We start from the raw sequence: 16,113 nt of genomic DNA, 5'->3' as shown, positions 1-16,113 counted from the left end.
ATAAAAAAGAGTTTATAAAATATGTTTTGATATAAATTAACCAAGTAATCAGTATAATAATTATCATTATTGTTATTATTATTATTATTATTATTATTATTATTAGTATTATTATTAGTATTATTTTACTGATAAAGCACCTTTAAAACAGAGTTTACAGAGTGCTTTGACACACAAGGCAGAGCAGAAGCAACAAAGATTTCTTGCAGAGGCAACATAACCAAAGACCAAACCAAACAAGAACCAAACAATAATGCCAAAGTAAGGCCAGACAAAATTTAAAGTAGAATTAAACAAGAGAGAAGCAATTAAAATAATAATAACAACAATAATAATAATAGCAATAACAACCTATACCAATAAGAGTAAATACAATTTTTACGAATAAAAGCTGTAAGCACAGAAATAAGAGTACTAATAATAGAATCAAACATGAGCAAGACAGAATAAAATAATAAACTAAAAGATAAATCAAAAGACAAACAAAACTGGAGGAATTAACATAGACGACATCACATAAAAGCAAGCTGATAAGTCAATTAATATTAGCCGAACAGAAAATTGGTTGGCAATGGTGTAGTATCAGGACTTTTATTTAACTAAAGGATCAGAGTACTTACTCCACCACTGCATATATAGGCTGTGTACATATACATCTATCTACCCGATCTCCAGTAATGGTTGGAGTCCTTGCTACCTGTTGGACAGTTTACAAGCATGAAGAACTTTGGGGAATTTTCATTTGGGGAAAACTGGCCTGTTAATTTGATTATAAGGGACTGTTCTTTATTTAGCAGAGGACTAGGGTGGCTGGAGTGTTTTACCTCTCCCTAAAGTTACAAATAGTTTTCCTTGAGCCTTCCTGAGTGACTTGGAAAATACTGAACATGACCCTCCCTCCGGTATGAATTAGTTTTTAGATGTTAAAACGTAGCCTTTAATATTTGAACGTTAAAAAGATGTAAGTTTAAGTTGAAAAAGCCTCCGTTTTTCACTCTTGTTGTGTGTGCTGGTTAGTTTGTACAAACTTTATTTTGGGTCAAATTTTAAATGAGACTAAAGAATAGATATATCACTTCTTCGTGCTCAGATTTGGTTATATTTTTTTATGTTCAAGGACTGTGGGAAATTTGAAAATCCAACAATAATGTCTGTTTTTACACATAAAGGCTATAATAAATGATGTAGTTTTGCCAATTTTTAAAAGCATGTTATCTTTAAAAACTGGTGGTAAAATAAATAAGATATAGAATTTAAATTGTATGCCCCTCCCCTAAGCCAAGATTTTAAAAAATGAATCCCTCCCCAGTGCTTAAAAAATGATTAGACATGTCTTTTCCTTTTTGCACCCCCCTTTCCCCCTTATAAATACCAAACTGTCCCTTAAACCACTGTAGCTGTTAAACTGATGCATCTGACAGCTAAATAATTCATTTTCTAGCTCAAGGTGCTTTATACCAGTTTGCACAATTAACCCTTTGAAACCTGATTAAACATGGATAGAGTGTGACAAGCAACTTAACAACACAAAATAGCAAGAAATTAGTAGAAAGAAATTGAAAGTATGCAAAAAACTACATAATTTCAAAAATATTGTTGAAAAATTTGTACATAATTTATATCTAGTTTTTAGATAATATCTAATAATCACCCCCATCCCTGCCGAACCCAAGCTATTTTCAGGTCAGTTTGCGTGACATTTCCTTTCCAAGTTGCTCAGCATGTTTTTTCCCCATCTTTTTTGCAGGAAATCAAATCAATTGTCTTAGGTCTCAGAGGATTAAATGCATCTGATTGCAGCAAAAGTAAACTGTTGTCTATCCAGGTTTTAAAGCGTTAAAACAAACAACAAACAAAACATGTGGCAACCAAAAATCCTAAATGTTAAGGACAGTGCTGTGTATCTGTGGCTCAGAGCTGTTAAAATTATTCAAATCATTTACTTCAGTAAAAGTAATCTGTGTTCTACTGAATATAACTAAATTAACTAAGTACTTTTCTTTAATTTTATATTAATGAAATGATCTTGCACAGTTTGTCATTATGTTTTTTCCTGCACGCTGTACTCACCGCTTTTACTTTGAAGGCTGAAGTTGTGCTCTCCTGGTGAAGTTGGGGTAATTTGACGGAACTGCCTCACAGAGGGGAGGAGGGCAATCCCTGCTTTTATTTTTCTTTCCAGACGGCCGCAGTTGAGCACAAAAACAAAGTAAAAGGCAGCCGAGCTGCGAGTCAACATCTGCGCTAACGTGCTCGTCTGAAGTGGAGCAACTGAAGACTTATACCTGAAGACATTTCATCTGTTTGATTTATTTTTCCATTGTTGAAAAAAGGGAAGGGCTGTGCCAAGAAAAAAAATAAGTTATGCGTCAGTGAGTGCGCACTTTACGCACAGGGCGCACCGTCAAACTGTGACATGTTGGATCAGCTCGCCTTTATTGTTGTTCACGTGTCAGCCTTTATTTGCTGTGTCGCCGTCAGCTCTGTACTGTAACCATGTGTCGTGGCTAAAAACTTTAAAACGCACAGAGAAAAAAAAAAACCGAGGTGAAGCTGAGACGGTATGGGGGCCAAGCAGAGCAGCCCAGCGTTTGATGGCAGAACTCGGGCTTATTCCAGCTCCGACCTGCCATCTGGAAACGCCAGCGGAGGAGAACGGATCGCCGGGTTCAGGTACACCAATGGACCGGATGGCCCCCGGATCCGTTACACCGGTGGAGGGCCAACCAGCTCTGGGCTTAGTATACCGGCCGGCGGCAGGTCGGGGTCACACGTACTCAATCAGAGCCTCGATGGCACGGACGGTGACGAGGGGGGCGAGCTGCCTCCGGAGGGACACAGGCTGCTTATAGGTTCCCTACCTGCTCACCTGTCCCCTCACCTGCTGGGAGGTAAGACTGTAACACACGGGTCAGTCACATTCACACCTGGGAGCCTGTGTGTTATTGCTGGGTGCCTTTACAGTACTTTACAAAAACATGATGGTGCATGGGGCTTTTTTTAACACTTTGAAACCTGCGCAAATTGACTCGATTTCTCTCAAAAACTTTGGAAGAAGGCAATGAGCAACAAAAGAAGAAATGACCCAAAACTTAGCGAGAATTAGTAAAAAGTACAAGCAAATTACCTGTACATTAAAACACCAAAGACAACCAGAACATAACAAAACAAAATGAAAAAAATAACAACAAACAAGGAAACCAAGTCTTGAAAAAAAATGCTAGCTTTTTTTTTAAATCTAAATGTACAAATTTCTTGTAGTTTATGCACCTTTTCTTGCCAAGTTGCTCATAGTCTTTTCCCCATGTTTTTAAAAGAAAGGGCAGACACCTAATGGTGCATAGGGCTATTTTAACCCTTTGGAACCTGCGCAAATTGGCTTGATTTCTTTCAAAAACATGGGAATAAGACAATGAGCAACAAAAGATGAAAGCAATAAATCAGTAAAAAGTACAAGAAAATTACCTTAAAATTAGTAAAAAAATAAACAAAAAAATCAAACAAAAACAAAAAAACAACAACAGTACAAAACAAAATGAAAAATAAAGTTAAAATACAAACAAACAAGACTTGGAAAACATAACATAATATTAAACATGTGATAATATTAATTATAAATTTTGTTTTTTTCCCAAGCTTTTTTCATTTTTTTCCCCAGACATTTTCCTTTTAAGAAACAATTTTCTAAATCTACTAATTTCTTGCAATTTGCGGAACATTTATTGCCAAGTTGCCTATTGCCTTTTCACATGTTTTTGAAATAAATTGCAGACACATAATGACGCAGTAACTATTAAATAATTATTTCTTTTTCAGCTATATTTTGGTACATTTTTGTGGTACTTGTACTCATGTACCTCCACTCTGAGCTACCATATACATACTGTACTTTCTACCCCATTATATTAACCCCTTGAAACCTGAGCAAATAGCATTGATTTCTCTCAAAGACATGGGAGGAAGGCAGTAAGCAACAAAGGAAAAAAATGACCCCAAACTTAGCAAGAAATTAGCAAAAACCTGAAATTAAAAAAAATAAGCAAAATGTAAAAACAGAAAGTATATATATCTTTCCTTAGTTTGTTTCTTTTTTTCCCTAGACATTTTCCCTAGATTTAAAAAAAAAAAATTATCTACTAATTTCTTGCAATTTATGGACCACTATTTGCCGATTTGCCTTTTTTGCCCATGTTTTTTTTAAGACATTGGAGCAATTTGCTCAAAGTTCAAAGGTTTAAATGTGAAAGGAAAGTAGCCCAAGAAAAGCCATGATTCTCCAAGTTTTAAAGGGTTAATCTATTTTTCGCCTTACTTATAGTGTATTTATTGTTCTTAGTACACTGTCTATTGTCCTTATCTCACCCAGCGGCAATTTTTTCACCTCATGTGGCTGTTTAACTGTAATATTTCTGTGTTTATGGCTCTCAGTGTGAGTTTGCCATTGTCATATTAGTTCATGTAGGATTTCATAAATAGATAATACCCTAAAAGGTACCATAAGCTATATCCATTACAGCTGCTGTCAAAGTTGCTTAGTATTTTTCCGTTTGACATCTGATACCTGGCATATGGTAATAGCCGTGTGATGACTGAGCTCTTTGTTTGGCACTTGTGCACTTGTATCATAGCCACAGGTGGCTCTGCTGTAACTGCTGCCTCTCTTCTTTAAGCTCTCCTCTGTTTTGCAAAACTGGCCTGTTTTTCACTCGGGTTGAGAGGGAAGAGTGCATAATGTAGGTCAGCAGATAAGAGCTTCCTGCTGGTTACACATTGCCTGACACACAAACACACACATACAAACACACACACACGCTTCCTGAATGTGCGACTTTCTAGCTGTTTCTCAACTGGTGGGTTGTCTCCACAGCAGACCACAACTACAAAAACAGGACTGAACCCAAATATAACAGGACTGTAACATCCATGTCACTGGGAAACAGAGCTTTTTTCCTTTTCTTTATTTATACAAAACAAATTTCTTTAAAAAAAAAAGTTTTCTATAAAAATTGCCCCAAAAAAGAAAAAAATCCCAATTTTTTAAAATTTTTTTTTTTTTTTTTATAAGAGAACATGCCTTCCAGACCTGCTGACCTGCAGGCTTTGACCTGTATATTCTTTACTAAAACCGGCTATATAATAAATACAAATACAGCATTTAAAGATGTATGCTCCTCCCCTAAAGCCAAAAGTGCTTTAAAAATTATTTGATGTGCCGTGTGGATATAAATGAAGATAGAGGCAGAACACGGCAGAGAAAATGAAGAAACTTTTGTGATCAACAAATAAACAAAAACAACTGAAACTTTGTGGAAAACAGAGGCTCCATAACAACACGTCAAACCTTTTACATGGTTTCCTAGATCCTTATTGTTGTTAGATTTCACGTAAATCCATTTTCCTCATCTTTTATTACAAGATCAATAAAAATATATTTCAGTTCTGATCTCCCCTCCTTTACAGGTTATTCCCCTGATGAGGAAGTCTAATAACAATAACCTTTGCTCATCTCATCATGTGACGGTTACCCTGCAGGCCTGACACTGTGTCCACAGGCCGTTTCCTCTTCTGGCTTAAAAACACATGAGGCTCACACACACTCCGTGATAATAACTGCCTGCATATATGATGCATTTGTTGTCCCTTTCTCCCTGAGGTGTTATAATGTTAAACAGGAGGTCAGCTTATCTCAGGTCAGCCAGCTCCTGGCCAATTAATCTTTGTGCAGCTGAGAAGATGCACAGGGTCAAAGTTCATGTGTATATGGGTCAAATTATAAATGATTGTACATTTCATACATACAGTACAGCAAGCTTTGAGGTGTTTTTGCCGTAGATCTGACTCAGACGCAGATTGTTTACAGAAGACAGAGAACCAGCAAGTGCATGGAGGTGTTGCATATCTAAGTTTTCATGAAATTTCACCAGAGTATAAGGTATATGACGTGTGCTTTCAGCCTTACAGACGAGACAAGACAAAACAAGACAAGAAAGCCACAACAGAAACAAATCAATTGTTAAGAAAAATAATATTCTCACACCTATTTTCCTTATTCAACAGAGAAATACAACTGTACACCTTTTGAATTCAACTTTGTCTCGGTCACAGAAGACTGACGAGGCTTAATTGCCTTGTGAACTCAACATAAAACACACATCAATAAAACTCGACTGAAACATATTAAAACTCACCCATCTGTCTTACTCTTGCTAGTAATCTAGGTAGTAAGTTCATTTTTCCAACATCAACAGCTCCGGTTTAGTCAAAATTAATCCTTAATTCACCAAATAGGACGTAAAAAACATGGAGATATTCCCCACGCCCCAGAGACTGGAGACTAAGCTCTGACGGTGTGTGCTGTGCACCACATACAATAAGGAGAACCTGTATTTATGACTATACTGAAAAACATACCTTCAAGATTTCTAAATACCCTGGTACACCGTACCAGGTATACCGTGATACCACCAAACCTATTAGGAAAGCTGTCGAAGTATAGATACGGTTCGTTTATGCATTGAACCACACTCTCAGAGCACAGAGTGTACTCTGGGCACAGACAGAGCAGCAAAACGTTACATACTGTATCGATTGTGAATTTTTAAAATGGTTTCAATTCTCATTTTCCCCACATTGATAGACCAGTACCAGCTGGGCGTACTCTCTTTCTAATCGTTAATGTTTACTGCGGTCATTCTGCGGTACTAATAACCGGAAAAAGACAAGGTGTCCTTGTCATGTTATAACCACGTTATGTTTGTCTTTTTGTAAAAATATTAAATTGTATGCCCTCTATCTCAACGTCCCCCATGGAATCAAAAATGGTATTGAATATTGAGATATTTCAAGGATAAGTTTGCCACAACTCTCCCCTCTGTTGTACATAGGCCTACCAGTAAAAGGTTATGAGAAAGTCCTCATATTCTTGTCTTTGTGTTTTCCTCCACAGGCTTCCACTGTCCTGTCTGTTCCAAGTTTATGGTATCAGATGAAATAGAGAAGCACCTGCTGATGTGTTTCAGCAAAACGCGCCTCACCTACAACAGTAAGAAATTAAAGAGATACTTTGCTGATTTTCAGCAAGCTTTGTTTTGGGTTAGTTTGAGTAAATGAACTGTTGTCAACTTCTCTCCATCTAACCAGCTAACTGACCTCCCTGCTCATCTGCAAACTCTCATTTTTGCTTACTCTTCTGCTGTTGCTCCAACTACAGATTGTACTCTTGCATTTTTGTATGCAAACCACCACGGACACCAAAAGTGAAGACTAAACTCAGATCAAGCTATAAAACGAAGCAGTGCCGATCAAATATAAACAGATTCAGTGACTGATTTGCTTTTTTCTTAGCTCAAATGCTTTCAAAAAATGTATTTTAGAGAACTTTTTAGCTGTGATACAAGTATTTGTGAACAGAAGGTAGGCGCCATACTGTTTCTTGTATAGTAAAAGCAAAGACTGAAAAAAACAGAGCTCAAACAGTAAAACGAAGCAGCGCTGGTCAAATATAAACCAAGGTTCTGTTACTGAGTTGCTCAAATGTTTTCAGAAGCCATGTTTAGCTTACTGTTTAACTGTAATTCAAGATTATTCGTTAGCAGCCCACCATTGTGTCATCCTCCAGCAGGAGCATTCATTGGTCTTGTGCAGAGCAGTGCATTCTGGTAGTTGTAGGTTGTCTAGCTCTTGAGCAAAGCAAATGCCACAGTTCTTTATCTGTTTTCTCTGGTAATATAGCACCAATTTCAAAAGAGTTTTTGTCCTTCTATTTTAGAGATAATATTAATTAATATTAATTCATTTATATTTATCATAATAACTTTGTTTATATAGCCATTTAAAAACAGAGTTTACGTAGAGTTGAAGTGTGTCGACAAAGCAGAGCAGAAATGAGATACACAGACAGTGATTGAACAACTGAAAGCCAAACAGTCCTATTGAACAAAAGCGAGAAGAAATTGGGGTAGAGTGAGGGTAAAATTAAAACAACAAAAGCAATAAAAGCAATAAAACCCGCAAATAAAATGAGATAAAATAAATACAACATTAATCAAAAGGTAAAATGGAATAATAAATAAAATAAAATAAAATAAAATAAAATAAAATAAAATAAAATAAAATAAAATAAAATAAAATAAAATAAATTAACAAATAGCCCAGTTTTATGACAAAGACCATCTCTTCTGCAGTGAAATATCTGTTTAAGAATTAAAGTGCAAGAGGGCATAGGAGCTTCTTAAAGTTGAAGGATTTGCCATTAATTTCTGCCCACAGTTACTTTGCACTCAGTCTTCAGGCTATACCTCAGTGTGAACTGCAAGCAGTTCAAAAGTCCCAAGAGTCATTTTTCCTTCATCCATTGTTTCATGTTACAGATTTACAAAGCCCTGAAAGGCTAAAAAAAATTCAAAAATTGTAGAAAAACATCTTAAATGTTGAGTATTTTGTGTCGGTATTATTTTATTAAACTTGATTATTACCTTTCATGTTTTTCATGTAAAATGTTAATCTGCAAGGTAACCATTAACTGTATTAACTGTCAAATTAGCCCTTTGAAACACTTTTCTTCACTTTTCACTTTTTTTTTGCTTTCTGACACTTTTTACAAGTATTTCAACCTTTGAACCCAGAGCATTTCTTTCAAAAACATGGGAAAAAGGCAACTTGAGCAACTTGCATGCAAGGAATAGATTTAGAAAAAAATATCAGTATAATTATCATACTTACATATTTAAAATAATGTTTCAGAATTATCATGATTTTAAGCAATTTTTCCCAAATCCTGTTTGCTTTTTAATTTTTAATTTTTTTAAAATATTATTTTAATATTTCATATTTAATATTTAATAACTAGTTTTGTAATTTCCTTGTAAATTTTCACTTATTTCTTGCTAATTTTTTGGACATTTTTGTTCTTTGCTCATTGCTATCTTCCCATATTTTTGAGAAAGAAATCAAGCCAATTTGCACAGAAATAACACCAGAAATATTACAGTTATGCCACCATGAGGTGAAAAAAAATGCTATTGGGTGAGATAAGGATAATAGACAGCGTACTAAAAACCAGAAAACGCGCTATGAATATGACAAAAGATAGATTAACCCTTTAAAACCTGGAGTGACCTCAGTTTCCTTGTGCTGCTTTCCTTAAAAAAAAAAAACATGAGAAAAAAAGGCAACTGCGTAAGATGTGTTCCACAAATTGTAAGAAATAAATACATTTGGATTTTTTTTTTAATCTAGGGAAAATAATGGAAAAAACTATGGAAATACTATATTTATAATAATCATGATCAAATATTTATTACTGTCTTCTTTTTGTTTTGCATTTTTTAATTACTTTTCGGGTAATTCTCTTTTTCTTTTTGCCAATTTCTTGCTATTTTTTGGGCCATTTCTTGTTTTGTTGCTCGTTGCCTTCTTCCCATGTTTTTGAGAGAAATCAAGCCGTTGCTCAGGTTTCAAAGGGTTAATGTAATGGAGAAGAAAGGAAAGTATGTATAAAGTAGCGTAGAGTGGAGGTAATCAAGTGCAAATACCTCAAAATTGTACATAAATGCAGCTGAAAAATCTACTTATTCAAAAGTTACTCAGTAATATATATATATACAGTATATATATAACAATAATAGACTCATGCCATTTTCTACAACTGGATCATGAAGAGTATTATGAGTTAATATAAGTCTTGCATGAAAAGTTTCATAAAGTTTATTTTTCACAAACACATTATCCACAGACATGCACCTGTCCTCTGTGTTACACATGCAGATCTGCAGCTCTGTGATGTAGCCACACGTTTACACAGCCACGTGTATTTGTGTGCAGGCTCCCTGTGTGTGAGCATCTGCATAGTGCACACACACCTACATGTGCACACACAGGAAAGGCAAACAAATGTTGTCTGTGCAGTTGTCTCTACACACACTGTGCATGCAGAGGCATTCAGAATTGACAGTGCTGCATGTAAACAAACGAGTAGACTGTGCCTCATCTTTACGTGTTGATGTGTGTGTGGAGACATGCGCTCACAGTTTCCAGCTGACACACACCCACAGTAGCATGTTACTGATAAATACAGGGTTCATGTGCAGCTCGTAGACTGCACAGCGTGTTGTAGCTTATCACATGCACACAGATGTGTAAAACCTATAAAATCAATATTTTCATAAGTGCATGTAAATGAGTCTATCTTAGCTTTCCTGCAGGATTCTTTTAAACATGAGCGCATATACAGCAGCAAACAGTCATAATTACTCCTTCCCCTCAGGTATTGACACTAAGGCCTGTCAGAGCTAAATGTGCAGGTAAACATGTGACTCAGAACCTGTTTTTAAAATATATCATCAAACTATTAAATAAAGAAAGGGATCATAAAAAGTGGATCCATTCCATATGTCACAATCTTCTCCCTCTGGAGACAGCATATTGATTCACTGCAACCCTGTAGATTAGAGATACTCAGCTTGCTTTGCTTGGGGGGCACTTTTGCAAAATAACAGGAGGCCAGGGGCCAGTCACAGCAGCTCATTTCATGTTTCTAGTAATTTGTGACATTTCTATGACTTTAGGATGTTTCTAGGATTCTAGGACTTTTCCTGGATTTTAGGACATTCCTCAGGTTTTAGAACATTTTTAGGATTTTAGAACATTTGTAGGAGTTTAGGATGTTTCTAGGATTTAAGGACTTTTCCAGGATTTTAGGACGTTTCTAAGATTGTAGGAAGTTTCTAGGATTTCAGGATATTTTTAGGATTTTGTTTTACAATTCAAGGATTTTAGGATGTTACCAGGATTTCAGGACAATTCTAGAATTTTAGGACATTTCTCAGATTTCAGAACGTTACTAGGATTTTAGGATATTTCTCTGGTTTTAGGGCATTTCAAAAATGTTGGGACATTTCTATTATTTTAGGACATTTCTAAGATATTAGGATTTTTCCAGGAGCTAAGCTCATATGTAGGATTTAAGGAAATTTCCATGAATTTAGGACATTAGAAGTTTAGTTAAGACCTCTGTCTGGGGTGTGGGGGGATCCTCCACTGGCACTTTTTTTTATAAACAAGCTCTGTTTTGATGCTGTTGTATTCACTCTGGCACTTTATGTACACTAAAAGTACAAAAACAATTCCCTGTGTGAATCACTTTATTTTAATTGTAAATTAGAAAATGTTTGGGGGCCTCACAGTACCTTAGCGGGGGTGGGTCAGACTATCCCTGCTGCAGGTACAGCAGGTAACAAGTGATAAACAGATGGTTGTGCAGGATTCAGTGATCTCACTGAGCATCTGATGCATGGTTTGGTGTGCGAGGCAGCTCTTTTTCATCTTGTTTCTGTCTGTATTGTCTTTCTCAGAGGACATCCTGTCCAGAGACTCTGGGGAATGTGCCATCTGTTTAGAAGAGCTGGAGCAGGGAGACACCATTGCCAGGCTGCCCTGCCTCTGTATCTACCATAAAGGGTAACTAACACACACAAACAGGCATAAATAAACAGAGTGTAGAAAAAAATAGTTTGACACACGCAAAAAACCAAGTGTAAACAGAGACGGCTTCACTTTTAGCATGCAAATGCGAAAGTGGTATCAGACTTCCTGCGACACCAAATCAGCGTGTTTCCTGAAATGTCAAAGTGTTCCGGTAATACAGACATTACTAGATTTTCATAATAGAGCTCACACTATGCAAGACCTAGTTAGACTTATTAGTTTCTTACTTTTGCAGGCATTAGATAAAAAAAGCTGTAAATTCAAAACATCTGTATATTTTTGTGGAAATACCAAAAATGAAAATAGGAGGATGGAGAAACAGTGAAACAAAGTGTTTCTTGACAATTTTAAACTTTGTAACTATTGTCATAACTGAAAAAATGCCTCTACATAACAAATGACATGTGTCTTAAGGGCCAGAACCACCAGCCCCTTCAATGTCCCGAACTAGTTGAATAGCTCTGCTCTGTCTGTGCTTTTGGCGTAAGTGAGTGACGCTAAATGTCACGCCAGACAGCATCAGGTGAGAGCACAGCTAGACAGCATCGTTCATGATTTTATTATATGATGGCGGACAGCTGGAGGGAACCCGGTGCATCATCCTAACACGTGCATGCATGGCGTCACTTGAGAACATGGCCAGATGGAACCTGATGCATGCGCATAAAACGTATCAGGACGGCGTCAGGCTGAAACGCTGCCGGTAATGACCAAATATAAGGAGCACAAAGGTGCCTTTAGCGTGAGCAGGAGGAGAGGTTGATGGGTACCACAAACTTTGATGCGAGAGTCCAGTGTTTGCCTTTTTTGTATTTTTCTACACCTTACCAAGGACCTCCTTTCCTTAAACCTTGCTACCCGTGACTTTGTCCCTTGAACCTAACCATCTGTGCTGTTGTTGCCTAAACACAACCATGAGCCATGTTATCCCACTATGTGCATTTGTGGACATCATCATAGCAACATCCTGGAGCGTAAACAACAGACGCAGAAGCATACCTAACTTGTAATATGTAAATGCAGAAGTCCGCTGACAAGGCTGCAATATGTGACGAGTTGGGATGAGAACGTGTTGGAACAACATATGTCACAGTGGAAAAAAAAGTCATACTGTCTTGTTTACAGCTAGTTCATTTATTTAAAGCTTGAAACTATTGAAAGCTTTTCAGGCTGTTGTCACATGACCAATGTGCTGATGAGAGTAAAGAAGGAGGTTGTATGAAGAGGGAAAGTCTGCATGAGGAGGCAGATTGGGGTGATGATGACTCAAACAAACACAGGTCTTTCTCCCAGGAGACCAGTATACCGTGTGAAACCAAGTGAATGTAATTTTATGTTCTTCATCACGTTTCTTTTCCTAAACCTTACCTATGTAAATTTTCATTAAGTACCAACATGTTCTAATCCCAACTCAACAAATATCGTTGCCTCATCAGTTCACGTTAACATATTAAGTGCCATGTATCCTCCTGTGTTTGTTGTTGACTCTCTGGGACGGCGTGTTCATTTATGCCTGTTAATTGCATTTTCGAAATACACTTCGGTTTTCACGTTAAGTGTACAGTTTCTGCTTGTTAGACGCAAACAGTCTTTTTCAAAATAAAGGTACGTCGATAAAGCACCTTGTATGTACATGTATTTCCTTGTGCAACCAAAGCACATGGTTTGGCGTAGAAAAAAACATGGTTTGGCTCAACATTCATAATGGAAGCGAACACAAGGCTCCTGGGTGAAAGTCTGGGGTTCGTTGGACCCATCCTCCTTCCCTCCTGCTCACCCTTTAGGGACTTTGTAGCTTCTTATATTACGTTGTTATTTGCAGCATTTCTAACTGATGCCAACCAGTGTTGTATCACACTGCCATGAATGGTGCTTTCTAGCCGCTTTGTTACCTGATACATTCTGATGGTGGCTCTTGGTGTTAGTGTCTGATGCAGAAATCACTGACCAAGCAGCGGTATTTGTTTACTAAAGAATAAGAATGGGCTTGATGTACATGAAGTTATGTTGACCAACCAAGATTCTTTTCCTCAATTAAACCTCCTAAACTTTATTGCCTTAACCTAAAACTTCCAAGCTGGCCGTTCCAACTAACGTTACCTACAAGTTGCAATAATGTTAAAGAACAAATGTAATCTAATTTTCAAAGAACGTTTTAAAAATATTTATTATTATTTTTTAAAAAATGTCCCTGTAACATTAGATGCTGACTAAGGCGTTATGTTTTATTTGCAAAATTATGAGGATGTTTTGGGTTTGTGAGAGGTGACAGATCATAAAATGCTCTTTTGTAAAACTTTCCCACAATGTTGCATAAGAACAAAGGAAGCACATTTTCAAAGCAACATTTAGTACATATTATTGAGGCCTGAGGTTACAGACCATTTTTTATGAAAATGTAATGTAATGTGATATGTGATATGATACAAAAATAAATAATTAAATATATAACATTTTTAGCATTTTTCTTTGTTCATGGAGAATGTTACCATAACTGTAAGAAGAACATTCTGGGAACCAAAAAAAGAAACTTGCTGCTGAGAACATTACTAAAACACTGCATTGGTTGCATTGTACCATTCTTAGATCGTTTTTAGAACTAAAACTTACTAGCTGGGTTTATGTCCTAAACCTAACCTATGAAACTTTATGTTTACTATGTAACATAAAGGCGCACAAGCATGATTCTTTTTGTAAACTCAACCTTTCCTGCACCTAACCTATGTAACTTTACTTTAAGTACATAACATTAGATTAAATATGTAACGTGATGACACCGTTCATGGTTTGCTTATTTGTTGGACATCATTGTGTGTGCATTTTGTAAGATATCATACCAGCTGCAAGGATATGTTGCATATGCACATATAGATGCTCGATCATCTATTCAATCAGAGGACCACAAGTATTGAATCCGTTGGTGAATGAAACATTTTAAGAACAGGCATTGCCAACCAGGTAACATAAAGATGATAAAGATGCCAAGTGTTGAATTTATAAAATGTATAGGTTTGAATTGGAGTTAAATGTAATTCAGCTCTTTCTCCACTAGCTTCAATCACAAGAGACCAACTCCCTTGTTGTCCTCCTCTGCCTGTTTCAGGTGTATAGACGAGTGGTTTGAGGTGAATCGCTCATGTCCGGAGCATCCCGCCGACTAGGAGCTGCAGGAGTACAGTTTCAGTCTACTGTACATCAGTGTGGTCGACTGTGTGCCCTGATCTCATCCCAACACTGTCTGGTCTGGACGAGTCCCAGCGCTCCTCAGGGATTGTAAGACATTAATGTGCACAGGATTTTTCATATTGCCTCATGGAAGAAAGACAGATTTCAGATATGTTCCTCTAGACGCCGTTGGATGTTCAAAGAACCACTGGTGGAGTCACTGCGTCTCCAGAAAATATGTGAATGTTCTTTATGCCACCTGCTGGCCTTATGTGGCTTCATGCAACCTGTGATCTGATGGGAACTGTTAAGCTGAACAGGGTGTGGTTTTATAGCAGAGGACTTGTATAACAAACATAGTGGAACGTCTCTTTCCAGCAGAGGTTTAGATAAAGAGACTGTTCAGACTTGATCGGAAGGCTGAAGGCTGATGTTGTGCAATGTGAAAAAACAGCCATTCAGAATTATGAATGCCTTTTTTCAGCTTTAAGGGATGATTACAGTGTTGATGGTAGTTACGGAATAGATCCGAATTTTATTGTGAAATTTGTGAAATCAATTTTGTTAAACAATCGTGTCATAGACCAAATAGTCTAACGTGAAATAGTTGGACTTTGTTAATCACTTGTCCATTGAGAACCACAGTAATGTGATTGTGTAGTTTTGTGGTGAAGTTAAAGATAAACATATCTAATAATGAGTCATACTCTAAGGAGTGCCATAATATGCTGCTATGTCATAGACTGGAAAGTTTTTCTATAACCTTTGAACCATGTCCATTGTCCTTTCTACTTGTACTGTAATGAATTGCACAACAATAAATGTCTTGTCTTTGTGTCCCAGTACTGCATACAAACTATTAAATATGCCAATGTAAAAGTGTATTTTTTTATGTAAAGGAAATGAGTCATCCTCTAATGAGATGCATTTGAGACAAGAGGAAGAAGAGGAAGGGGAACAAGGCATTACATATTTCAAAAATAGTTCTTTTTAAAGCAGTATTCATAGCATGTATGGATGTCTAAATTAAGGACTGTCTGCAGTTTGCTGTTGTGAAACTTGCCAAAGAATTTCCACTACTACAATACAAAGACAAGACAGCTGAATAAGTTCTGCCAGCAGAGAGACGTCAGTGAAGATGAATGACTCCCTAGACGTGGGCATGCAGAGACATGGGCTGAGTGTTCTTTCCATTTGTTGAGAAAATGAGCAGTCTAAAGAAATGTCAGCTTTTCTCTTACTGAAGGTGTTGCAGAGATATGCCTCATTTGTCTGACTAGCTTTGGTAATAAACGTATGAGTATCACAGACGGTAGTTTTCCAACAGCAAAGGAGAATGTTTTTTTTCTCAGGAAACGGATAGCATTGTACTATTGTAATCTGACAGTACTTTCCTCATATTTACATTATATAGCATGTAATACAGATTAGAACCACAAGCTAGAGAGATATAGAATAGTTATC

The 16,113-nt window shown here is 36.8% G+C and overlaps 1 protein-coding gene across 1 annotated transcript; it reads left to right on the top strand.

Moving 5' to 3' along the window:
• The first annotated feature begins 2,140 nt into the window (after positions 1-2,140).
• LOC121957620 (E3 ubiquitin-protein ligase znrf2-like) lies at positions 2,141-15,491 on the top strand. The gene is made up of 4 exons (XM_042506305.2): positions 2,141-2,891; positions 6,947-7,042; positions 11,352-11,457; positions 14,588-15,491. The coding sequence occupies exons 1-4, from the start codon at positions 2,564-2,566 to the stop codon at positions 14,643-14,645; spliced, it is 588 nt and encodes a 195-aa protein (XP_042362239.1). The 5' UTR covers positions 2,141-2,563; the 3' UTR covers positions 14,646-15,491.
• Positions 15,492-16,113: the final 622 nt, after the last annotated feature.

Source organism: Plectropomus leopardus, chromosome 17, assembly GCF_026936395.1.
Source record: "Plectropomus leopardus strain MGB_pleo_1.0 chromosome 17, ASM2693639v1, whole genome shotgun sequence".
Taxonomy (NCBI): Eukaryota; Metazoa; Chordata; class Actinopteri; order Perciformes; family Serranidae; genus Plectropomus; species Plectropomus leopardus.
This window is presented reverse-complemented; position numbering and strand designations above follow the sequence as displayed.